Source organism: Lissotriton vulgaris, chromosome 2_1, assembly GCF_964263255.1.
Source record: "Lissotriton vulgaris chromosome 2_1, aLisVul1.2, whole genome shotgun sequence".
Lineage (NCBI taxonomy): Eukaryota > Metazoa > Chordata > Amphibia > Caudata > Salamandridae > Lissotriton > Lissotriton vulgaris.
The window spans coordinates 680,439,268-680,466,850 of NC_141687.1; the positions used below are offsets into that span (position 1 = coordinate 680,439,268).

Here is a 27,583-nt window from a genome sequence, read left to right on the forward strand (position 1 = left end):
CATTTTTAGGTTAAGCCTGGGCAGCGCATGCACGGCTGCGAGGCATGCAGTAGTTGAATATGGCTTTGAAGCTCCGCCCACTCTCCGCCTATATTTTTCATTGGCTTGTGTCATTATCCTTCTTAAACGCTGGCTTCCGAGTCTTTATTAGGCTTGTTAGTCCCTCCTTGAAGCCGCCTTGTCTGCATTTGTTACCTCCATGGCGACTGGCCCTGTTACTTCAGTTGCGACACAGTATGTCGTATTTAGTCTGTAAGCACTATTTTCTTTCATGAGTTTCTCCTACTGCAGGCACAATATGCTTTACTCGCCATGCCCACTTTCACTTTCAAGCAGCCCTGGACAATGGTGGCCACTTCTTTGATGTGAAATAGTTCTCGCATTTACAAGAGTTTGAGCTATTGCCATTGTAAATTACATTAGCTTAAACTCTTCTAAATGCGAGACCAATTGCATTGCAAATGCTTGTTTGTTTTTGTTTACTTTATATGTGAATGGGCTGGAGTACGTATTACTATCAGCTTTGGCGAAAAGACCTAGGGTTGAAGCTAGATCCCACCCAGTTCTATTATATACTAAAATTAATATTAATTTGACATATATTATAATGCATTATAATTATTTCTCAGGTATTAAATTTAATATCAAGAGTATTAATGCACTTCCCCACCCAATACCCCTATATCCCTTGCATCCCATCACTACAAGTGAATGTTACTTAAAAAAAAATCAATTATAATTTTAATAGAAATAGATAATAAATATTTTCCAAATATCTATAACTTATGCATATCTGTAAACTTACCTATATGCTCACGCATTAATGTGTGGTAAAGGCATGCATGGTAACTGTACATACCTAAGATGCATGGTAAAGACATGCGTAGTAATGCCATTCATGTTAAAGTCATATATCTCGTAGTGACATACATGGTAAAGACCTATCAGTGGTTAAGACTTTGTGGTTACGGCATTGTGTGGTTAAGATTTTGTTGCAACAATGGTTTCCTGTTATGGCAGATGGCTAAATGTTAAATTATTGCTAAAGGATGTTTCAGTTTCCCTTTTAAATGTTATTGCCCCTACATGTGGTGAACCCTATTTTTGGTCCACATTGGCCAAACAAATTTCACCTTTTATGGAAGATAATTTTGTATTAGTTGGGGACTGCAATCAGATCTTTGATCCTTTTGATGATAGAAACTCAAAATCTTCCTTCGTTCCTAACAAACCCCATAAATATTTTGGACATACTATCACTCAATATAGACCTCTAGATGCTTGGCGCCTATGTAATCCAACCACCAGAGAATGCACTTTCTATTCCCCCACCCATCATACCCAGTTTTTGTTTCCCACAACATCCCTCAAACACTCTCATATGCGAAAATAGGCCCTACTTTACTTACAGATCATGCTCCTGTTTCAATTGGCATAGACATTTTACCTGAATCCTCACTCCCTAGAAGATAGCGTTTTAATAATGCTCTTCTCTTAAACCCAGAGTTCACTGCTTCCTTTATTACTTTTTTTAATTAATTTTTTTTAATTAATCGCAATGAGCATATGCAATTTGCCACTATATGGGCCGCGTATAAAGCTTCAGCACATGACTTCAACATTGCTTTTGTAGCCAAGAAACGCAAAATTGCACGTACACACACTCAGAATCTCCTTTATGATATTAAAAAACTGGAACATGCTTACTACACATCACACTCGCAAGACTGCTTAACAGCCCTTATAAATGCTAAATTTTAATTCAACAAAAAGTCCACTGACAATGCTTCCTTATATTTGTTAAAATCCTGTGCTAAGTTTTATGGATGCAGAAATAAGGCGGGGAAATTATTAGCCAATTATTTAAAAATTAGGTAAAACAAATCAAACATAGAATCGATTTATGACACAAATTCAGATTTAAAATTTAAGGATGCCGAAATTTTAAGCAAATTTTCCCTTTTTTGCAAATCTTTATATTCATTCGAAACACAGCCCACAGATCAGTCTCTTTCACATTTCTTTTCCCGCATACCTAAACCCCAACTTTCTTCCCTGGATGTATCCTCTCTGGAGTTAGATATTACACAACATGAACTCCTAACAGCGCTACAGCATCTTAGAAAAGATAAAGCGCCTGGCCCAGATGGTTTTACCGTTGAATTTTATCTTCACTTCTCCTAAATTCTTTTGCCTAAACTACACTCCTTAATGTTTTCTTTTACCTCCTTGAATAGATCCTCCGGTTCCTTTTTGGAGGCTCATATCTGCCTCATCCCTAAAGATGGCAAAGATTCCAAATTCCTCAAAAATTACAGGCCTATTTCGTTGGTTAACATTGACTACAAACTGTTTTCCAAAGCGTTAGCTCTCCGACTAGACTCTTACCTACCGAAATTGCTGGGAAAGGAACAATCAGGCTTTGTTAAAGGTCGATTTATTACAGATAATACACAGCTTCTTTTTAATGTTTTATCCAAATCCTCCCGCTAAAAACACTCTTTAGCTGCAATTGCACTGGCCGCAGCGAAAGCGTTTGATAGAGTCGATTGGACTTACCTGTTCTATACCCTTAGATGGTTTGGTTTTGGCCCTAAATTTATATCCATAATTTCTCTTCTATACTCTAATCCTCGTGCTGCAGTCTGTGCTAATTGTCTCATATCCTCCTTCTTCGATTTAGGCAGAGGAGTTCATCAGGGTTGCCCCCTATCCCCTTTTTTATTTAATTTGGCACTGGAACCCTTTCTCTCCAAACTATGCAAAAACCCGAACTTACATGGTTTCCAAATTTTGCTTTTTCTTTCTAATCCCAGTGAATCACTCCCTGCCTTTCTAGCGGAGGTTCAGGCACACTCCCTTATTTCCAGCTATAAGCTAAATAATGACAAATGCAAAACTTTGCCCTTAACCAACTATACATTTAAATCGGAATTTAGTTCTTCCAATTTCACCTGGAGTCCTAACCATATTAAGTATTTAGGACTACACATCACACTCCATATTGCTGACACAGTAACATTGCGCATGAGTAAATGTATCCAAAAGATTTTCGATCTAACTGCTAAGTGGTATCCCCTGTACTTATCTTGGTGGGGACGCTTGGATACCATTAAGATGATGCTGTTGTCCATAGTTTTATATACTATCTCTAATATACCTTTCCAAATCCTGTTAAATTATTTAAGAGGATTAATTCCATTCTCTCTTCCTTTTTATGGAATAATAGGAAATCCAGAATGTCTTTGATGAGGCTAATTTACCCAATCGGAAGGTGGAGTCAATTTCCCTGATTTTCAAGCATATCAGAAAGCATTCCTTCTACGTCAGGCCTCTCTATGGCTACTTGAACATCCAGACGACTGCCCCCTATGGACTTCAATTGTGCGACTTTTTCTATCTCCCTTTTCTTTTCAAGAATATCTTTCTTTTTCACGAAAACCACAATCCCTTTCTACTCCCATAATAAAATTGCACTTCTAAACTCCTTCAAACATAACCTCCTTGTACATATAAAACCACATATTTCTTCCTTAACTCAACCATCTGGCATAATACATTTTTACCTATTAACAATAGACCCTTCTATTGGAAGGCGTGGAGACAAAAGGGATTCATTTGGGTTCATCAACTATTCTCTCATTCTGTCTTCATGTCTTTTCCTTTGCTTAGACAACTGTTCCACCTACCGGCCTCATTTATTTCTAAGTATATTCTTTTAAAGGAAGCAGTGATGACCACATACACTCAAATACCAGGTACACCTATTACTCCCAACAGCCTGACTTCCTTCCCAAATGTGCAATTCCTCTTAAAAAGCTTTCCTAAGGCTTCCACCATATACAGTTTTTTACAAGGCAATGACACAACTAGACAGAAATCCAAAATAGAGGAGTCGTGGGAGCACAATATTCAGATTTCTTGGCCAATTCCTTTATGGAAGAATTTATGGATCAAATTGCAAAAATCCTCCAGAGTAGCAAATACAACACAAACTTTATTCTTCATATACAATAGGCTTTTATTATCACCACATGCCTTAAGTAAGAAATTTTCAATGGTGCCAGATGTTTGCTGGACATGTTCTTCTCCAAACGCTGATTTATTTAATGTTATTTCCTGTATATATGTATGCAACTTTTGGAAACAAGTTTGGGCTCAGATTAACCACATTTTTTATACTAAATTTCCTTTTTTTTGTAATTAATATTTTCTTGGGGAGCCTTTCACCTGTTTGGGAAAATGTGATGCTCAATGTCCAAATTCTTGACCTGATGTTAGCAGTACCATTTCAACAAATTACTATAAATTGGAAGGACTTTACAAAAATGTCTTATAGAGTGTGGTGGTACGCCGTTTGCCACAATCATAGGCTAGATTCGGCTTTTGTTTACTCCATAACATTGGCAACGAAACATTTGGATTTGTGGTCACCTGTTACAACATTTCTTGATATATGTGCCAAAAATTCCTCTCAGTTACGACCATCACAGCAAGAAGTCCTTAAACCCCCTGATTACCCAGACGTTCCTAATATTCTTCATATTTTATTTTTAGTGAGATTTTCTTTGCTTTATTGTACCCTGTAAGTTGTTACTCATGAGTCTGATCCGTATAATCTCCATATGGCATATTTTTTATGTATTATTATGAGGTTATTATTTTGTATTTTTCACAGAAACCTTTATACTTATGAATAAAATGTTCTTGAACTAAAAAAAACAATGGTTTCCTGTTATTTCCACTACATGTGTACACTGAATAGCAATAGCAAGAATGCTATTTACTGATACCCGATCCAAATCTTTACTCAACTGATTCTGTCTAACTCCTGTTTTAAGTCGAAGAAGGAGGAATAATGTTTGCCTTTTCTAGCATTAACATATTTGGCAATATAAGAATGCTAACATATTTCACCCTCTTTCATATATGGGTCCAGTGCTTTATTTGTAAAAGAATATGTGCCCTGGCCCAAAGCTTTACTCATAACCTGCAGAAGGCACTATTAAATGTCAGCGTGCCCAACTCAAAGGCTGCATTTTCATACCTTTCTTTTCCTCTTTTTTTTCTCTGTTATTTATTTTTCCCTCACTAACAGCCTGATTCATCAAGCCGAAATCGGCTCGCAAAGGGCCAGATTCTGAGAATCTGGCCCTTTGCGAGCGCTATTTTTGCATTTGGGATTCATCATCCCAAATGCAAAAATCGGTAATAGCGATGTCGCAATTTTGCGAGGAATTACATTTAAGGAATCTCTATTTGAGATTCCTTAAATGCAATTCATCATCCATTTAAAAATTGCGAATTCGCAATTTCGGCCCGCTATTTACCGCGAGGTCAAACCTCGTGGTAAATAGCGAAAACTTAGAAAAATGTTTTTTAAAGCATTTTTCTAAGTTGCATGTTGAACACACACATGTCCTTTGGACATGTGTGTGCGCAACACCTGTTTCAATTTGCATTTAAGGGGTGCTACAGGGTGTCCTTTGGACACCCCTGGCACCCTTTAAATCGCTATCTTATTTGCGATTAGCTAATTGCTAATCGCAAATAAGGAATACTCCCCATTTTGAATGGGGAGTTATTCCTTATTTGCGATTAGCAATTTGCTAATCGCAAATAAGGATTGTGTAGGAATCGCAAATCTTTTTGCGATTCCTACATGAATCCCGTTTTGCGAGTCTGTAATAGCGATTCCTTATGAATCGCTATTATCGACTCGCAAAACGGGTCTATGATGAATCAGGCTGTTACTCTCATACTTAGGGGCCCATTACGATGTCGGTCGGACTAGCGCCCAACCAACATCATAGCAAAAACGGGACAGCTCGACAAGGAGTTAATGATCCTGCTTCCATCATTACAATGCGACCGCCTTCAAGGCAGTCGGAAAGTGTTTTTTTTTCTATTGCGGCTTGTGCTGGAGGCTATAGCACAAGCCACAATAGAAAAAATACACTTTTAAAACCAAATGTGCCCCCCAGGCCTCACAGCTGAGCCCCTGCGGGTATGACGGCCCTGCTAGGGGCCCCCAAAGTCACTTTCAGACAGCCTTTCCATGTCGGAAAGGCTGACATAGAATGGCTGTTGGAAACAGACACCATAATCTCGACCGAGGTGCCTGAGCAGACACTGCCACCATTTGGGAATTATGTCCGACCGACGCCCGGATGGGATCACCGATCCTGTCAGAGGCGCCGGTCTTTCCTTCAAGCCACACCGATCTGACCGATTGCATCGTATTGCGGAGGTCGGACTGCTGAGCCCAATTTTTGGACCGACTGCCACCGACAGCCTGTTGGTGGCGATCTGCCCGACATTGTAATAAGCCAGAAAGTCGGATGAGAAAAAATATGAGCCCCCATAAGTAAGAGCAAGTGGACCTCACCTGCAACCATCGGGTCAAATTAAGCACTTTATAAGCCTGTCCCTCAATGACATACTTTGAAAGAGGCTTACTGTTATTTTACAGCGATGCATATTAGCATCATAATGCCATTTCAGTCGCATTTACAGGAGGCAAGCAAAGGAATATTCCATTGCGTTCTTCCTTAGTACTTAGTAGTGCCGTAGAATTAGCAGTGACATGTGTGCCAGTGCTTGTTTCCTACTCATTGCTTGTTTGTGCACTATGATTATGATTATGAGTGTGAAAATGATCTTGGAAAAGGCCTACAAATATTAAAACATTGAAGCAACCTGTATCTTGAAAAGGATTGAATGTGTTTAAAAAGCTGACAGTGTCCCAGTCTCAGTGAACTTATAATACAGCTATAAAATGGGGGAAAAAATGTACTGGTAGCTTTTCATGCTATATTGTTTTAGGCATGCGAAAATATTGCTTACAGTGCCTTGTAAACTCTAGTTTTAATGACGTGCAGAAAAGCATAGGTATGGGAATAGTGCCACCGTGTGTGCATTGTATGTTTTTCATTTCACTGTGGATGGCAATGCAGCAGTCAGGAGAGATCGGACTGAAAGCTGAAACCCGTCGGCCACCAGTGGTATTTGTAGATCATATTCATAACACTGTTTGGATAAAGTACGGGGTATATAGCATGTGCAATTTAAAATCCTGATTATAGTAATGAATGTTTATCATTATAAAAAGTGAACATCTGGTCGTGTGGCTCCAAGTGCAGCATCAGTACATATGTAAATTACAGATTACAATTAAAAGTAATGATCAATGTGTTCTTTTGTTTAAAATTATTATTAGTTGTACATTTTTATTTTTAATTAACTGTTTTGCCATGTTTTTGCACATGTATTTTTACTATGTGTATATACGAAATACATTTTTCGAAACGAAACATACAGCCCTTGTTTCCTGTAAATTGAGCCTGCTGTACACGGTGCAGAATTTTTTCAAGGGATGCTTATGTTGCTTTAGAAATGCTTACGTTGCTTCAGAAATGCTCCAGCCTAACAGCTGAGTTTGTACCCTTATTCCGCAGTCACCGAACAAAGCTACAATCCCACCCGAGAAAATCAGACCGCTGACCAGCCTGGACAACCCTCTGAGCCCTTTTTACGACCCCGAGGGAGGACCTATCCTGCCGGTTGCCAGAGTACTTCTTGAACGAATTGCACGCAAGGTATATTGAGGCTTCATAGATGTCTATGTAGTAAATTTCTAATTTCTAATTTAAAACATTTATAAAGCGCAGCGTGCACCGAACGGTTTCTTGGCGCTAGTGGAGGGTATTGGCTACAGAGACAAAAGTAAGATCCGGTGGTAGAGCCGGGGAGGGGGTTTACGCAGGGAAAGCCTGTTTAAAAAGAAACGTTTTTAGTTCCTTACGGAAGGATACATAATGGGTAGCCGCACGAAGGTGGTCTGGGAGGGAGTTCCAGAAAGTGGGGGCCAAGGTGGAGAAGTTGGACCCACCCCACTTTTTGCGTCTGAAGCGTGGGACTTGAAGGAGGGATTTGGTGGAGGAACGAAGTTCTCTGGGGGGAGTGTATTCTTTTATTAGTGAGGAAATGAAGGCGGGGGCGGTGCCTTGTCGGGCCTGGAAAACCATGCAGGCAGTTTTGAACAGAGAACGTTCTTTAACAGGGAGCCAATGAAGCTCCCTGAGGAGGGGTGTGGAGTGGTGATAGCGTGGGAGTCCAAAAACCAGCCGGGCAGCTTGGTTTTGGACCAACTGCAGCCTCCTGAGACTGTATGCTGGTATGCCATTGTAAAGAGCGTTGGCATAATCCAGCCGTGATATCACTAGAGCGGACATGATCATTTTAAGTGCCTGGGGGGAGAAGAAACAAGCGACAGTGCGAATAGTTCGGAGGGTGAGGAAGCAGGAGGAAACCACAGAGCTGATTTGGGAGTGAAGGGTGAGTTGATTATTCATTTTAACCCCCAGTGTTTTGACCATGGTAGAAGGAGTGGGGGCGGGACCAAGGGTTAGGGGCCAGAAGAGAGAGTTCCAGGGACTGGAAGAACCACCGGTAAGAACCAACTCGGTTTTGTCCGGGTTCAATTTGAGATGGTTGTGGTTCATCCAGTCCCTGATGAATGTCATGGTGTGCTGAAAGCTGGAGACAGAGATGGGAGAAGAGGATAGATCAAAGATGAGCTGGAGGTCATCCGCGTAATTATAAACGGTGACCTCCAGCAGCTGAAGAGCGAAGATGAGGGGGAAGATATAAAGATTGAATAGTAGGGGAGACAAGGAAGAACCCTGGGGGACACCACACGTGACGGGGAGTGGGGTGGTTGTGAAGTCTCCTAGCCGGACCGCCTGAGTGCGGTCCCTCAGGAAGGAGGAAAGCCACACCAGGGCTGATCCCTCAATTCCAGCCGCCTTGACACGGGACAGTAAGATGGTATGGTCTACCGTGTCAAATGCGGCGGAGAGATCGAGGAGTACCAGCGCCTGGTGTTTGTTGTGATCCATACCCTTCCTGAGGTTGTCCAGGACTGATACCACGACTGATTCAGTCGAGTGCCTAGGTCGAAAGCCAGCCTGGCGGGAAGCCAGTCCCCCATTGGCCTCTACGTGGGTGCTGAATACCGCGGTGACATAGCGCTCCAGCACCTTGCCCAGGAAGGGCAGCAGGGAAATGGGGCGGTAGTTGGCTGAGATGGATGGGTCAGCGCCAGGCTTCTTAAGAATGGGCACTATGGTGGCTGATTTGAGCGTAGGGGTCACTACTCCCTGCGCTAGGGAGCTGTTAAGAAAGATAATGGGGGGTTCAGGACAGGAGGAGTAGATTTGTTGGAGGATTCGCGCCGGACAGATGTCTGCCGGGGAACCTGATTTTACTTTGGGAAGTATCCCCAGGAATACCTCTTCAGTGAGGGGGGGATAGAGGTGAGGAGGTTTTGAATAGTGGGAGGAGAAGGGTCAACAAAGGCAGGCGAGGGGGGGGGGATGTTGGCCTTAATGGTGGCGATCTTGTCAAGAAAGTAAGTGTTTAGTTGGTTGCATAGAGGCTGGGAAAGGGGGATTTGAGGTGAAGCCCTATCGGAGTAAGCCAGGTCCTGCACTATGCCGAAGATCTCCCTAGGCTTGTTTTCAGCAGAGATTATTTTTGTTGAAAAATAAGAGGTTTTGGCGGCAAGGATTGCGGTCTTGTAGTCGGCGAGTGATGTCAGATAGAGGGTTTTAAGTAAAGGACAATAATTTTTCCTCCAGTGCCTTTCTGCCTGTCGAACGGACAGTTTAAGTTCTTTTAGGTGGTCATTAAACCACCTATTAGACTCCTTGGGTCGCCGAACGGAGATACGACGCAGGGGAGCCACTGAGTCACACCCTCTAGCCAACCAGGTATTGATAACGTTGGCTTGAGAGTCAGACGGAAGACCAGAGAGGGACGGGGTAGAATTCCGAAGGTGAGACGTCAGGGTGGGAAAGTCAACTCTGTTCCAGTTCCGCGCCCAGATGTTTTTGGCGTGGGGGACTTTGGAAACCGGGTTGAGAGAGATGGAGAAGGAAATAAGGGCACGATCAGACCAAGGACAGGGGGAAACCGTCACCGGGGAGACTGGAAGGTTAAGGGACCAGACCTGGTCAAGTATGTGACCATGGGAGTGAGTGGGGACAGAGATGTGCGACATAAAATTTAAAGATGTGAGATACTCAGTGAATTCTTTCGAGGCTGTGCACTCAGAAGGGTCCAATGGCCAGTAATTGAAATCCCCTAGTACCAAGACCGAAGCATAGTTAACCACCAAGTTGGCCAGTTGGTCTTGAAAAGCAGGCAAGAATAGAGGCGAAGACTGGGGAGGACGGTACATTAGAAGACAGGTGATGGGGGGGGAAAGGCGAGGGAGCGAACTGTAAGGAATTCAGTGGAAGGAATGGGGGGAGAGGGGATGGTTTGAAAATTTAGTTCCGACCGAGCGATTATCGCCACTCCGCCGCCAACCCTACCCGCCGGACGATCAGCGCGTAAGGCCACGTAGGAGTAAAATTAGCTTTTTTTTTAATCAAAAAGCCTATCATTGTGGGCTCCATGTATATGGCGATATTCTGATTGATGTTGCAAAGACTCACTGGCAACGTGTGCTTTGAAGATATTGACATATTTTTATTGCAAATCATCAAACGATTTTTTCTGTCCACGAAACCCAAATCACACGTATTATTTCCTAATTTAAAATCACATGTACAATTTAGCCTCTGGGGAACACACTGCTCTGAAATTCAAATATTGATCTATGAGTGCTCTGAAAATAAACCTATATTTTTTGCTACGACAGATTATTCATAATATCCGCACTCATATCAATGATATTCTTGAGAGTAATTGAATGAAAATGCTTTCCCTTACCACCAGCAGCATACAGATGTCTTTGAACTTCCGATTTCAAAGGGAGGAAACATCCAGGCATTGTGGGTAATTGTTATGTCGCTTTCCGAAATAAGTTGACGGTCATAGCAGTACATTTCTCCCATTCATATGGTAAAAAGATGGCAATCTAGGTGACCTGAAACGGACAAAATGATGTGGGCGCATAGAAAGTTTGAACTGTGATGCAATAAGGAATTAGGAAAGTGCCAGCGCTTTTGCTGAGCACCGCTTAAACGTCGACAAAAGAGAACCGTCATCCAGTTGTAGTAGTTGTAACATTAACAAAATCCCCGGGAGGGGCTACAGTTGTGGGATAAAACGCTGTTTCTTGCAGCCCTAGCAGAATCCAACACCTTTTAGCTCAAACCTATATCTTGGGTATGCCATTTTGCTATCCAGTAGCAGTGCCCACTAAAGTGAACGCATGCCAGAATAAACTGCAGAATACAAAAGAAAATTTAAACTCTCAAAAAAACATTGGCAAAACCACCTAACTCATGCCTGAACAAGCCTGTTACATTTTATGCACTTCTCTTTTTGCAAACATATGTAATAGACATTTAGGGCTCGAAAAGAGTCAAAGCCTGTTAGGCTGACTTAGTTCCTGTGCCATAGGCTGGTGGTTGATGGAAGCAAAATGGCACGTGACCAGACCAATGGATCAGTTAAGTTAACCAACGTTTTTTGGGAAAGCCCAAGGCTGGTGATAAATTAGCAGTTTCTTCACATCAGACCTAAAGTTTGTTAAAATAAGGAAAGTATAACAAAATAAATCAATTAATATTTAATATAAATTTTATAAAAGACTTAAATGACAAACTCACAAGTGGCTGAAAAAGAGGAACACTTTTAAAATCACTCATAAAATATAATACAAACACTGTATCACAAACCTCAAACACCCATAAAATAGAGCCACTGGAATGGTGGGATTTCTGGGTGTACAAAGTTATCGTCAAACTCAGGTAGCCTCATTTGAAGCGGCCTATCCTTCCAACTCTGGGTTGCACCTCCTTAACTTAGAAGGAGGAGAAACAATGTGTCACCAGTGGAGGAGCCACCACCGTGGGTCAGCGGCCAGCATACACCATGACTGTCTCTGACACCTAGGTAGTAAGACAGAGTCTCAATGTATCCATTAGGGTCTTTTCATTGACAGGATTACATCTTTATCCCTGTGCAGAGGCTATAATTACCTGACAAATGAGGTCTCCTACTGAATGTGCACAGCTAAAATGTATGTATTAGCACTCCTGCGAAGTGAATAGCTTGTGTGAATTCCACATGGTTTAGAGTCATTGGGCCTGATTCACAAAGGTAACCGTATATTTTTGGTTACGTTTACGATTGTTCGCTATTCTCAAAGGGATTTATGAGGAGTATCTTTACAAGTGCAGTCTCTAAACATAAAAACATAGGCCTTTTTATGTGTTGAGACTCCACAGTCATAAAGATACCACTCGTGAAGGAACAAGTGTAAGTTTTAAGCATGGGCGGATTTTGCGGATCCACGATCTGCGGATTTGCGGATCGTGGATCCGCAAAATCCGCGGATATTGTGGATTTGCGGATCCGCGGATTTGGGGCGGGGCTTCCATGCGAGTGCACATGCCTCTTGTGTGTTTGAAAGGTCTGAGAAAGATCAGTTCAGCAGATGAAGAGAAAGAAGCCCCTGGTCACAAGAACAGCACGGGTATTGTGTTTGTGAAAGTCAAGGATGCAAAGGCCTCTATCCAGCATCACAGCTGATTTTCCACGGTAGAGTTGGGAAGAAGGCACACCTGTCCAGCCTCGACGACGCTCACAATTGTTTTTGGGCTAATGAATGAGTCACTGAATTTGAGCATCAACTAGTTCGAGCGACCATGTGTGTGTTACTATGCAATCGCCCCGAAGGGCGCAGGGGTCCCTTGAGTGAGCTGTCCATCATAGTGGGTGAATGGCGGGAAGACGGTGCAAACCGCGAGTGTGTGGGCGGGGCCAAACGGGCAGGGCTTCCATGTGAGTTCACACATGCTTCTTGTGTCACGGGTATTGTGCTCGTGAAAGTCAAGGATGCAAAGGCCTCTATCCAGCATCACAGCTGATTTTCCACGGTAGAGTTGGGAAGAAGGCACACCTGTCCAGCCTCGACGACGCTCACGATTGTTTTTGGGCTAATGAATGAGTCACTAAATTTGAGCATCAACTAGTTCGAGCGACCATGTGTGTGTTACTATGCAATTGCCCCGAAGGGCGCAGGGGTCCCTTGAGTGAGCTGTCCATCATAGTGGGTGAATGGCGGGAAGACGGTACAAACCGCGAGTGTGTGGGCGGGGCCAAACGGGCAGGGCTTCCATGCGAGTTCACACATGCTTCTTGTGTGTATAAAAGGTCAGAGAAAGATCAGTTCAGCAGATGAAGAGAAAGAAGCTCCTGGTCACAGGAACAGCACGGGTATTGCGCTCGTGAAAGTCAAGGATGCAAAAGCCTCTATCCAGCATCACAGCTGATTTTCCACGGTAGATTTGGGAAGAAGGCACACCTGCCTCGACGACGCTCACGATTGTTTTTGGGCTCACAGGAAGGGCATGTTGTAAATATTTTACGATGGTGCCGGCAAGCTGCCAGCGCCATCCTAAAATACTTACTAAATTAGCTTCAACAGGAAGCTCTAATAGATAATATAAAGCAGGTGCGAGCACCCACTTTATTTTATCTATTAGAGCTTCCTGTTGAAGCTAACTTAGTAACCATTTTAGGATGGCGCTGGCAGCTTGCCGGCGCCATCGTAAAATAGTTACAAGTTGACAGGCCAGCCAGGCTTCAACTTTTGCCCCCGGAATCCGCCGCTCGCGGATTTGCGAATTCGCGGTAAATTCGCGGGAGTTCGCGGATCACGAATTTACCGAAAATTCGCAAAATCCGCGAGCGAAACGGATTTTGCGCTCATACTTAGTAAGTTTACCTCAGTGAATCCGGCCCCTGGTATTTTACTCTGATTACATTTTTGCTGTATTTCTATTTCCCTTGTGATTCGCTAAGATGGCACATAGATGAGATGAATGAAACAAGGACACAATTTTGCAGCAATGGCTTTGACCTGATTATTGAATAATGTATAGGATATAGATATTGAACGATCTGTTAGAAATGTGATTCCTAGGGCCGTATTATCGAAGTACCCCAGGGGTGCAACAACTGTTTGTACCCACTTTGGACACCTCCAGGGCACTTTGGTATGACAGATGGGGACGCAGATGCTTGTGCATCCCCTTCTGTAATACTGAAAGCACTGTTACAAATACAGCACCATCTCTTCCTTAAGAGGGTGTTCCCTCATTTGCATGGGGGCATGGCTGCATGCAAATGAGGGAATCCCTTTGCCTCTGTGCCTGCGCTGTATTACAGTTGCGGGTGCAGAGGCAAAGAAGCTCTACGGAGGAGCACTGACAGTGCGCCGCCTAAAAGTTTTCGCACTGTCAGTGTGCCCCTTGATTTCAGCCCTGTGGAGGGGGGAAAGGGGATACTCTATTTCCCTTCCAAAGTGCAGGCTGGTTGCCGCTTACACTGTGAAAACGCTTTGTGGCATCAAAGCAGCTGCTCCATTTTTCCCATGAATTTGATGCTCCAGGGCAGCACGAGTTCACGGCAGCCCTAGGGGAAGTGCATTTACTCTAACACAGCACAGTTTCCTTGGTAGCGTTGGGCGTACCTATTAAAAGGTGCACCAGGCACAATCAAGGAAAATGCGCTCTATGTATAATACGGCCCCTGGTTGGCTGGGGTATCCACAAAGGCCAGGAAGCAACCACCTCTTTAGTTAGGGTAAGCTAAATACACAATAACATAACCTGTGCTCACCTTCTGGTAGCTTGGTGCAGAGCAGTCAGGCTTATGTAAAGTATCTGTGCAACACACACACATGCCCACAGTAACCACATGAGTACACCACAAAAAGACTCCATGCAGGGTTAAAAATATAGACTATAAGTTAATGAATAAAACAAGACCAAGACAACAAAAATCCAGTAAATAGAATTGGATTATGAATTTTCAAAGAATAAACCAAAAACAGTTCTTGGAAGTCAATGGTGCTAAAAGATTACTTTTGTTCGTGCTAGATGAGGTAAATGCAAAGTTCAGGCGGACCGTGCTGGAGCGCGAGTCAGATACAATTCCAAACATGTCCGTCTGACATTATACCTTCTAAAGCTGAGCAAAGTGACCCATTCACAGGAAAAAACGGGCGGGAGCAAGTAGTGCTTTGCTAGTGATGATTCTATGGGCGCAAAGAGTCTGCCGGGCATTGCAGATGGGGCCTCGCGGTTGTGGGCAGCGATCCTTGCTGTTCAAGGACATAATTTTGCAAAAGCCCTTGCTAATCCTGTGAGCGATCAGCGCAGTCCCATGGTGAATGGACTCATTTGCGGTCTTGAAGAGCCTAAAAGCTTGATTTCAGAGGCCCAGGAGCTGTAGGAGATGAAGGCAGCTGCAGAACCCACTTCTGAGGACAAGAGTTTGGAGGGGGCACCTCAGGCTAGGGTAGGTTTCACATAAGGCAGGGTCCAGCAGCACCAGCAGAGTTGTAGGAAGTCTTTTGTGTCCCTGAGACTAAAGAAAACAGGAGGCAAACCAGCAAGCCTTTGGAGATCACTTGGAGGGAAGGCAGAGTTCAACTCTCCTTCCAGCAGAGGCAGAAAGCAGCAGGCAGCAGGGCAAGAAGCAAAGAAAAGATTCTTCTGGAAAAGTTGTCTAGTTGAGCCCCTCAAGCAGCACAGCAGTTCTTCCGACAGAGGTTCAGTTCAAGATCCAGAAGTGTCTGATTTCAGGGGTCAGAGACCCAGTACTTATACCCAAAAGTGCCTTTGATGTAGGGGGTAACTATAAAAAGATCACTCTGATTTGGAAAAGGATCTCTTTCAACCCAGTCCTGTCTACCAGGCTAACCCGGGGGGGTAAATCAGTACTTTGTGTGTGGACAGGACACCAGCTATTGAAGTCTAAGTGTCAGCCCTTTCCATTCCTTCCCTGCCCAGGAAGACCCATCAGAATGCAGATGAGTACTCAGACTGTAGATGAGGCTCGTCATCCTGTGATTGTGGCAGTCTAGAGGGAATGCACAAAGTATAGCTGTCGCCCAACCCAGTTGTGAATTGGAGACAAGCTATCAGGCACAAAGAGCAGTAAGTACAGAAAAATGGCCACTTTCTAAAAGTAACATTTCTAAAACAGTCATTTTAAATCCAACTTTACCAGTAAGAGGGACTTATCATTAACTTCCAAATATATCAAACAAGAAAAAGCTACTCATATCTGATTAGGAATTACAGATTAAAAGTTTCTTAAGTAAATTCCAATGCTAGTTTAAGAGAGGAAAAACCACAGTTGATGGACAGAATGCAGAACAATGTCAAACATTCACCCCAGTACAGAGATCTGGGCCTAAATCCATCGTTTTTTTGCACTCCACACCACCCCAGTTCAGACATAGCCATATGCAAATTAGTCTGACCCTGTGCCTCATGGGAACAGTCCAGCCCGAACTGCCAAGCCATGCCTTCCCTGAACCGGAAACAAGATTCCGAGGACCGGTTTCGGGCATTCCAGCCGTCTTCAGCCCGGCTTGCTTGAATCCAGTGGTGTGGAGTGCATGGGACTCGACTCACGTCTGAGCATACCCATCCCACTGGGGGTGACAAATGCAAAAACCACAGTTGATGGACAGAATGCAGAACAATGTCATACATTCACCCCAGTACAGAGATCTGTGCCTAAATCCATCGTTTTTTTGCACTCCACACCACCCCAGTTCAGACATGGCCATATGCAAATCAGTCTGACCCTGTGCCTCATGGGAACAGTCCAGCCCGAACTGCCAAGCCATGCCTTCCCTGGACCGGAAACAAGCTTCCGAGGACCGGTTTCTGGCATTCCAGCCGTCTTCAGCCCGGCTTGCTTGAATCCAGTGGTGTGGAGTGCATGGGACTCATGTCTGAGCATACCCATCCCACTCGGGGTGACAAATGCAAAAACCACAGTTGATGGACAGAATGCAGAACAATGTCATACATTCACCCCAGTACAGAGATCTGGACCTAAATCCATCGTTTTTTGCACTCCACACCACCCCAGTTCAGACAAGAACTTACGAGAGGAGCAGGCCTCACAGTAATGAAAAACGAATGTTTGGTTTGTCTCTACCGGGACATGTAAAACTTTAATGTACATTTGCTTTATTTTACTTACACAACACCGCACCCTCAGGGCTATCCAGGGCCTACCTTGTGTGTGACCTATGTGTAATAAAATGAGAGTTTAAGGCTTGGCAAGTTATTTTGAAATGCCAAGTCAAAGTGGCAGTAAACAGCACACACAGGCACTGCAGTGGCAGGTCTGAGACAGATCTGAAAGGCTACTTCTGTGGGTTTCAGAATCAGTGCTGCAGACCTACTAGTATATGGATGTATGCTATGCCGCTTAACAAGGGACTTGCAGGTATATCAAATATGCCAAACAGTTGTACAGCAATCATATCAAGTTTAGAGGAGAAAGTACATGCACTTCAGCGCTGGTCAGCAGTGGAAAAGTGCTCAGACTCCTAAATCCAACAAAAAAAAGGTCAGAAAAAAGAGGAGGAGGAAGGGAAACAATTTGGAAACAGTTTGGGGTCACCCTTTAGAAAGGTCCATTTCCTAACACGATTTATGATAAAAGTATTGTTTAAAAGATGGTTGGTTTCATGCACAGTAGATGCTGAAAGCCCTATACCATATACAGTATTGAACATTTTAATTAATGCTGTCCTAGAGATGTAGCAGTAAATGAGCAGTAGCCACCGAAATGTGCAATTATGATGTCGTTAGGAAAGCATTCCGACCGATTCAGTTACGGAATGCTTTCCGAATGACTCGGATCGGGGGAGTCTGACCAATCGATTTTGATGCATCCTGATGCTTCCGAATACAATTCGGTCAGATTCCAATTGACTTCAATGAGACCTTGTGTTTCAAACAAGAACCCAGGCTCCCATTGCAAAAAGGGGTGGTTGGGGAAAATCTTGCACCCTGTGGCGGGCACCCTACGGTGCCGGCCACACTGTGCGTGGTTCAAAAAGGGGGGTCCCATAGGTAAGCCCGAGGGGCCAGATTCGGAAGGCCCTTTGTGAAGGGGGAATGCTACAGTCCCCAAAGTCAGATTCCAAAAGCCAATTCCTTTCAGAACACACAATTCGGAAAGGCTGTCCGAATCTGAAATCCTAATCTTTCTGCTTGAAACGAGCTCCGCAGACCGCTGCGATTCGGATCTGGCTGACTCCGTTACTCCCAATGCCTTTCGGAACCGATTTGGACAGTTTGAATGCTTCCTGGCCATTGTAATTGCTCGTTGGGAAAGAAATCTAAGTCGGTCCGAAAGGCGGGTTCTGAATCGGATTCGGACTAATCGAATGGCGTTTGGAGCCTTTCCTAACGACACCGTAATCGACCCCTTAGTCTAGATTTGTTGGACTGAGACAAATCTTAAGAAATGGAGTTACTAGTTAAGAGTGGTGTAAACCTTACTCAAGCAGGAACCACAGTCCTTGTCAGGGTGAAGTCAAAAGCAAACCCAAATTAACCTGTGCTCCCCCTCTGACAGCTTGGCACAGAGTAGTCATGCTTAACTTAGAGACAATGTGTAAAGGATTTGTGCAACATTTCAAACAGTAATACAATGAAAACACTACATAAAACAATCCCACACAAAAATATATTAATAGAGTAGATTTTAATAAATAACACAAGACCAAAATGACAGAAATCGAATCAGCAGATCTGGAGCTATTCAGTTCTAACTATTTAAGTGAAAATAGCTTTAATAAGGCCAAAGTGCCACTGCCGGCTATCTGGTCAGGCGAGACTGTGATAAGACCACAAGTTCAGGCTGACTGCGATGGAGCTCAGGTCTGATATAGGGACCGAGCTTGTCCTACTGAAAAGTGACATTCTCAGTGCAGTACAAAGAGTCATGTTCACTGTGGAGGGGACCACTACTAGCAGGGTAGTATCGCGGACAGTCAATGTAACCCAATGAGAAGGCCTGGCATTGCTGACAGGCATCACTGTAGTGCAAAGATCATGTTGTCATCACAATATGGTTGGGCTGGGACTTCACATTAGCAGGCTGTGTGAGTGACAGGTTTTCTAGCACCAAAGAGCCCATTTTTGGATGCAAATGAGCCAAAAACTTCAATTCAGCCTCTCTGAGACCACAGCAAAAGTCCAGGACCTGAATGGCATCACATGGGGTCATGGGATTGCTCTAGATGGATCCCTGTAGTGGTTCAGGTGATTCTAAGCCTGTCATGGCCCTGTGTTTCTGAACTAAAGACCAGCAGAAGAGCCCTTGAACTTACCCTTGGAGTCCTAGGTTCAGGTGCGGGTCCAAATTTTCTGACTCAGAAAGGAAGGCAGCAGGGGGAGCAAACTCTCAAGACATCAGCCCAGAAAGGCACCGGTCTAGCAGGGGCACAGTCCAGCAGAGTGCCACCCCTTTCAGCAGAACAGCAATCCTTCTTCAAAGTCTCCACAAGTCCAGAAGTGCACTGAAGAGTTGGTGTCCGAGGTTCAATATGTATACCTTGTGCCCTCCCTCTCGAAGGTGGGAGAGGTTTCCATTTGAAGCAGTGGTAAAGTGCACAGAGGTCTGATAAGCGTGGCTCAAATCCACCCGAGTGACTTACCGCACTCACCTATAGTAATTCTGTAAGAAGTCAGCCGGACAGTGGAGAAGAATAAACAGAGTGTTTTATTAGGCCACAAGCTCCCATATGAGAGGGCCCTGTCCGACCAACACCCCAAAGAGTGCGTCGAGAGGACTGACTCTCTTCATCACAGCAGTACATTATAATGCAACACAGTTCATTAGGGTACGCCCCTTCTGGAAAATTACTGAAACCCAGACAGGGGAACAATGTCCTCATACAGTAGGCATCTGCACCTGCAAGGGATACATCGCTATCTTTACTCGAGGCCGCTGAGCTAGGCTTCAGCGTCTCTGGGGCATGAGAATATTACTGATAAAGAGACTTGTTAGTTTCGGCCACAGTAAGCTGAGAAACGAAAACTGCTGTCTTAGTGAAACTCTCTATTCCTACGGGAGGGGCAGATGAGCGAGTGCGACTCGCAGACACTGAGAGATACACAAAATGGAGGCACACAGGCTAAGCTAAGGAACTAATATCGTCACACATATATTTGAATAATCAAGTAATAAGAAGAAAAATACACACACGTGCATATATACGTACTTCATCAGTTAGTCATATGATGCTAACTCACATATGGAAATAGGGATGGTTGGAGCATCGAAAACTGAATTCTATCAGACCCTCCTTTTAGCATCATTGGCTAACTGCAGCCATGCATTTATTTGCCAAAAGGTAGCGCCTTCACATCCATTCTAAGGGCAGGGCATCATATTTATTCAAAAACATCATCTGCAATAAGCATTATCCAATTTGCATCAGGAATGTCAGTAATGATAGAGGCAGTGTATTGACCCGACACCTTCTTTCGTGGTCACAAATTCGTAGCACACATTGAGCAACATGGGGGAAGGCAATATACGCAAAGGCAACATGTCAGTATTATGCTCACCACACCAGCTAAACCCATCAATATTTTCCAACCCCAAGAGGAGAAAGCGCCCCAGAGCCACCCTTGTAAGGACCATGTCCCGTTATCCTGATGGAGTTCAGTCGCTAATCTATGGAGTTTCTGTACTGCCAAGTTAACAGTCGGAGCTGAGTCTGGAATATACACACAACAAGACGTCCCGATGACGCGACAGGCCCCGCCCCTATCTGCCAGGATGACGTCAAGCACCATCCTATTCTGAATCGTGAATAATCTCATAGCCTGAATCTCAACAGACATGTTAGTCGCAATGTCAGCTTCAGTAAGGACTACCTTTTCCATCACCCTGGACAGTTGTCGAATGGCCCTACTATTAAATATCGGACCCCAGAAAGGCAGAAGGCCCTTAGAAAAATCAGTCCATTGCTGTAGAGAGGTGTCCGTCTGGTCAACGTCATCTACCTGAAGTTCCCTCCTTTTACGCTGCTCTAGTGGACTGGGAAACCTACGATGAGTCTTGTGATAGTCGGAGGGTGCCACATATACAGGAGGAATCATATAGGCCAAGTAACATACCCCACCCCAACCTTCAGGCAACCATAAGTATCCATTATCTCCACACACAAAATAGATACTGGGGGGAGTAACCAAAGAGGGGCTGAGAGGCAAACGTATTAATGCCGCCACATTACAAGAACTATTACCAACCTTGATGGGGCCCCTACCTTCTATACAAAAGAATGGTGGCGGACCCACTACCGCCAGGGGTATCAAAGACTTAACACTGTCATTTCCCTTCGGTGGGTGTCTGTAAGACAAAGAGGAATTCAGTTGTAGAAAGCTTTCCCTAACTTTGTCAGTATCATTTGGAATTAAAAACCGGCCCACTTTTTTCTCACACGTCTCTATAAATGTCTGATCAAAACGACCATCAGTATATATCCGTCCAAGGCAAGAGGGAGGCAGAGGACGTACTCGCATTGTCATTGTCGATCCCCTATTCTGTAGTCGAGGAGTCAGAAAATCTGGCTGCTGAAAATATTTGACAAGACCTATGAGAGTATACCACCCCACACAACTATTCACAGGTGTCAAAGGAAGCGCTAGAAATCTATCCTTCTTGTAGGCAGCAGAAGGTAGGAGCCCACAAACCCAACAATCCGTAAGGTTTGTGGTGGCATGAGCATGGTGCAAAGTCTTTATAAAAACATTTTCTTTGTAACCTCGTCTGAGCATTCGTTCACCATAATCTACAGTAATAATGTTATGTTCAGGAACAGCAGTAGGTGTGGGTGCAAACACATGAACGAGATAGGCTTTATCTAAGAAAAACAATATACCAAGAGCCACTAGGAAAGCAATGAGCACTATAATAAGGAGTACTATTTTTCCTTTTCGGGAAAGGGCCAACCAGGGGGAAGCAGGCAAGGGCCTTCGAGGAGCCGCAAAGGGCTGCTCCTCATCAGGGATAGGGCAACCAAAAGGGTACATTTTTAAAATTGCAAAAATATATCAAAAAAACAACAACAAAAAACACTTCTAAGAAAAATAGTCCCAGACTATCCGCCGAAACCGGCCAGAGGGGTTCTTCAACCCTAAAAAGGGATCTTCTCCCTGTGTCCTTCAAAGCCTCACAGGCAGGCTTTTACCGTCCATACCTTAATCCCACGTTGCTTGACGCACAGCAATTGAAACAGAGGAGCACTTAATCTGGGCCCCTCACCACTCTATAGTCTCAGAGAACACAATCTTCGGCTAAACACCAGGGCTCTTATAAGTCCATCCCTACCACTAAATCTTCTTTATCTCAGAATGTCCACTAAGCCCTTCTTCCAGTGTTCAGTCCAGTACACTGTCACTTTTTCCGGGGCCTCAGATTATAGCGAGTGCTCCCTCGCACTTCGGGGTCAGTAAACAAAACAGGTGTATCTATGGCAGGTACTGAACTCTCTGACGCCTCTTCACTAGTAGCAACGGGAGTAACAGAGCTCTTTGAAGCACTTTGTTCTGCACGTGACTTTGAATTTTCCTTGTCACTTTTCTCCTCTCCCCTCAGTGAAGCATCCGAGAAGGGAACATATCTGGGTATTTGCTCATGTTCCTCATCAGCAATGCCTTCTCTCACCCATTGGTCGTAGGGTAACGGCAGCGGAACGCTCTTAACATGCGATGCGTGCGTCCACGCCTTTCTGCCTTCCACTCGAAGTGCTGTACGTGTAGTGAGGAGCACCTGTCGAGGCTCCGACCACCTGGGCTCCAGACAAGATTTCCGTTGATATTTTCTTACGACGACCCAGTCCCCTGGGTGGATGGAGTGTCCAGGCCCCTCCGGCAACGGCTTCAGGGTGTCTGCTACCTGCTGATGAATAGAACGAAGATCTTTAGTCAAAGCATACAAGTAGTCTATCAACAGAGGATACTGTATTTCAGAGAAACATTTGGGCCTGGGTACTCCCCAAACGTTGGCCGGACGGCCAAATATTACTTCGTGAGGGGAGACACCCGTTCTGGAGTTAACAGTTACTCTGGTAGAAAGCAAGGCTAAAGGAAGGGCATCTGGCCAACGGAGTCCTGTACTCTCCTGTATTTTGGCCATCTTTAATTTTAACGTTCCGTTAAACCGTTCCACAAGTCCTGCGGCCTGAGGATGTTGGGCCGCGTGAAACTTTTGGGAAATCTGTAAGCCTTTACATATCTGTTTCATCAATTCAGCATTAAAGGACGTGCCATTATCACTCCAGATCACCCTAGGCAATCCGAAGCGAGAAAAGTATTCCTTAATCAGCATTTTTGCAGTAGAAATGGCTGTACAATCTTTCGTTGGAAATGCCTCCACCCATCTGCTGAAAGCGCATACAACCACCAAGACGTATTTGAGATTGTTGACCCTTTCCATTTCAATATAATCCATCTGAATCACCTCAAAAGGGAAAGAGGGAGGTGCAAAATTTCCCACTGGGACAGGGGTACCCTTTCCTGGATTGTGCCTCAAACATACCATGCACTGTCGGACCAAGTGAGTCGCCACTTTAGAGATATTTTTATTGCTCCACACTGGGTCCAACAGCTTGCATATACCCTTGGCGCTAATATGTGCAGGCCCATGAGCCATCGTCACCACTGGAAGGACATATGCGTTCGGAAGTAACCATCGTCTCCTATCGGTCACATCCGTCCAACATTCATCAGCATCCAATCGCCCCCCACCATCCTTCCATGTCCTCAATTCATCTTCAGTCGCTTTCTCTTGTATATTTTTCACACTCTGTACAGTATCTGCAAACATGTTAACATCTGGCACCCATCTCGCTGGGCCTGCCACAAACATCCGTGGTAATTTTGTCCGAGCAGTCTCTTTTGCTGTTTCGTCTGCAAAGGCATTGCCTCGTCCCACATCATCCACTATTGTCTTGTGTGCGCTACACTTTATCACAGCCAGTCGCTTGGGTAACGTCAATGCTGCTAACAGTCGTAATATCAGCGGACCATGCTGTATGCGTTGTCCATGTGAAGTCAGAAATCCCCGTTCTGCCCACAGTCACCCATAATTATGAGCCACGCCAAAGGCGTATTGGCTGTCAGTATAAATGTTCACGTCCAATCCCTCACTCAATTCACATGCTCTCAGTAAAGCTATAATTTCTGCAGCTTGGGCCGAATTGTAAGGTATCCTAGAGGTCTCCACTACCGTCTGTAATGTCGTTATTGCATATGCTGCTGTCGATGTACCATCTGCAAGTTTGAAACAAGACCCATCCACATACAACTCCCCATCCGGTTCGTCTAAGGGCTTGTCCGTCAGATCCACCCTCCCCTTTGTCTCTTCTTCTGTCCGAAACAAACAGTCATGTATGTCATCATGTATGTCATCGTCCTTTGTATCCGTGGGGATAGGTAACAATGTGGCAGGATTCAGTGTAGCACACCTTTTTATTGTCACATGGGGCGCAAAGAGGGTCATCTCATAACCGGTAAGACGAGCACTCGTTAAATGCTGCGTCTGTGTTCTGTTTAGTAAAATGTCCACAGCATGCGGTACCATTACTGTGAGGTCTGAACCCAATACAAGCCCTGCCGATTGTCTTATAGAGACCGCAGCAGCCGCCGTGGCTCTCAGGCAGCTCGGCAGCGCTCTTGCCACATTGTCGAGCATCGCAGAAAAGTAAGCGCAGGGTCTCTGTTTCCCTCCAAAACATTGTGTTAAGACAGACAACGCGCAACCTTCCGCCTCGTGTACATAAAGAACAAAAGGCTTCTGGTAATCAGGTGTTCCCAGAACGGGTGCAGAACATAAAGCAATTTTTAGTGACTCAAACGCTTCCTGACATGCAGGGGTCCAAGGTAGGGGTTCGCGCACTTCTTTGGTAGTCAGATACAATAGGGGTTTTGTTAGTAACGCGTAATTAGGTATCCACTGGTGACAATACGATGTTATGCCCAAGAATGCGCGCACCTCTCGCTGCGTGTTAGGTACCTTCATATTAGTTATCGCTTTTATGCGCTCTGGCGTCAATCTCCTCCCCGCTTTCGAAAGGAGGTGACCTAGGTAAGTAACCTCCGTTCGACAATATTGAAATTTTGGAAGGGACATCTTATGTTCCCTTTTCGCCAAGTGATGCAGTAATTTGATTGTAGCATCCCGACAACCCTTCTCGTCGTCCGATGCAATCAGGATATCATCCACATATTGCAACATAACGTTGCCGGGTGGAAGTTCCAGTTCATCCAATTGTGCCTTCAGTGCTTGACTATATATGCTCGGACTTTCTGTGTATCCTTGGGGAATTCTCTTAAACCTGAAGCTTCGGCCAGCCAATGAGAATCCGAAGAGGAAACGGCTGTCTTCATGTACTGGGATACTGAAGAAAGCATTCTTCAGGTCCAGGACAGAAAAATATTTAGCAGATGGGGGAATCATTGTCAATATCGTAGTGATGTCCGAGACCACCGGGTATTGTGGCTCCACCACTCTATTCACATGGCGCAAATCAATCACAAACCTGTAAACATCAGGAGTATTATCTGTGGCATCAGGCGACCGTCTTTTAAGGATCGGCAGTATGGGGCTGTTACATATGTTCGAATCCGTCTCTTCCACTACACCGGACTGAATCAAATCTTGTATTATTTGCAACAGGGCTTTCTCTCCCTCCCTAGGAATTCTGTACTGTGGTACCCTGGGTAGTTTCGCTCCCACCTTTACCCTTATTGTTACCGGGGCGATATCCATTTCACCCACATCTGTATCATTGACAGCCCACAAACTGTCGGGTATCCCTTCAAATTCAGGTGGTAGTGGGTCATCTTTAGAAAAACACTGTAGTGGGCGAGCAACAGTCGGGCCTAACGTGATGTACACGCCATCCGGAGAACAATAAATGGTGGCGTGCAACCTCTTCAATAAGTCTAAGCCCAGTAAATTTTCTCCACAATTCGATGTCAGTAAAAACGGTGAATCAATAGTGAAAGGACCAATCGTTAATGTAAGGGGTTTGGAAATGGGGCTAATCACCGGGGTACCTGAAAAACCCACAGAGATATTATTCTTGCCAGACAGAGCCGCCCCGGGGACCCGAGAATGAGCCACTGAACTTTTCGTTGCACCCGTATCCACTAGAAATTTCTGCTGAGACCCCAATAAGTCTGCCTCGACATAGGGTCCCCTCTGATCAACTTCCACAGGCACTGGTCCCTCGCTCTGTCCTACGCTGTCCTAGTTATGGGAGAACCCTGTCAAATCGTCCACAGAGTAGTCATCATTATAATACTGACCACTGCCCCTTTGCAACTGTTGCCTGTCCGCGCCATTGTCGAAATAATTACCTCCCGGCCTCCCGCCTCCATCTGACCGCACATTCTGTCTCCCGGAGTCACCACTACCTCTTCCTCGACCTCGCCCTGGACCGGCATTTGACTGAAACAGAGGGCAATCCCTCCACCAATGCCCCTCTTGCTTACACTTCGCACACTGATTCGGTCCCAATCTTTCCCTACTTTCACCTCTGCCATAGCCACCAAATCCACGCCCTAGTGCCGCGCCTCTCCCTCGACCCCTCGACACTTGCTGTAACAAAACCCTAGTCTTCAAATCCTTAGCCTTCTTTTCCTGCTTGTCCTTACTCTCATTTTCCCTATGCTCATAATACTGAGCCATACTAAGAATACCAGAGGGAGAGGACGTCGTCCACGTGCTCTCCGACGCTTGCAGTCTTGCTGAAACCTCAGGCAACAAGTTCATGACAAACCTATTAACAAAGAGTCGCAACCCTCCATCTTGTGACACATCTTGCCCACTAAAATCCATAAACGCCTCTTCAAACCTCGTAAAGAAGTCCGAGACTGCCTCATCCTTTTTCTGCTTACAAGCCGTCAACTTGTCCCAGTCTACCTTCTTCGGGGGAATGAGAGCGTGCATGTATTTTATTATGCGCCCCGGCAACGCCAAAATCTCGGCTTTCGGCTTTTCTCCTGGCTTACGTTCCTTATCCCAATCCTGCAACTCCTGCCACGTACCACCTAGTTCTTCCGAATGATCTGTGCCCTTTACCTGGCGCCAGACATCGACCGGAACCAGAAGTCCAAAAAACAGTTCAACATCAGCTAGAGTCATTACAGTGGAAGACGCAGCTTCCGTCAATTCTTTATAGTATGCAGTCGGGTTCTTTCTAGAGTCCGGCAACTGGGCCTTTAAAGCTAACACCTCACTTCTCTTCCATGGTGTATACACCCACTGCTCCTGGAAATGTGTGTCTATCCTATTCCTGGTGACAGCCTTCGTGACTGGGTCTACCATCTCGGGTATCTCGGGATGAAAGATGGGGTGCACTTCACGCATTGGATGTATACCTGGAAAATGGGGCGTACCTGCAGAGGGCAATTCATTTCTATACTGCAATAAGGCACGTAAACTGCGCATCACCTCCTTCACCCCTGTATTCGTTCTGTAGGCTCCGTTCTGTATATCTCGTAAAGCCGCCGGAGCCACACCTCCATACCCCTGCTCCCATAACGTTATTAATACATTTGACATATGCCACAAAGCGTGCTGTTGCATCAAAGGCTCAAAATCTTTCATGGTAGACCAAATGTCTTCAAACGAATAAATGTTATTTCTAGCCCACTGGCATGCCTGGTTGGCCACTATACTTTTCTCATCCAAACCAACCGTAGAACGCGTGAGCAACTTC

The 27,583-nt window shown here is 44.8% G+C and overlaps 1 protein-coding gene across 2 annotated transcripts in view; it reads left to right on the forward strand.

The window, feature by feature from the left end:
- Positions 1 to 27,583, forward strand: part of SPON1 (spondin 1) — a 1,234,287-nt gene that overhangs the window by 1,091,968 nt on the left and 114,736 nt on the right. For both annotated transcript variants that reach the window (XM_086955876.1, XM_086955877.1), the window contains exon 9: positions 7,458 to 7,598. In XM_086955876.1, coding sequence (XP_086812002.1) covers positions 7,458 to 7,598 — 141 coding nt within the window. The remainder of the gene's footprint in view (positions 1 to 7,457; positions 7,599 to 27,583) is intronic.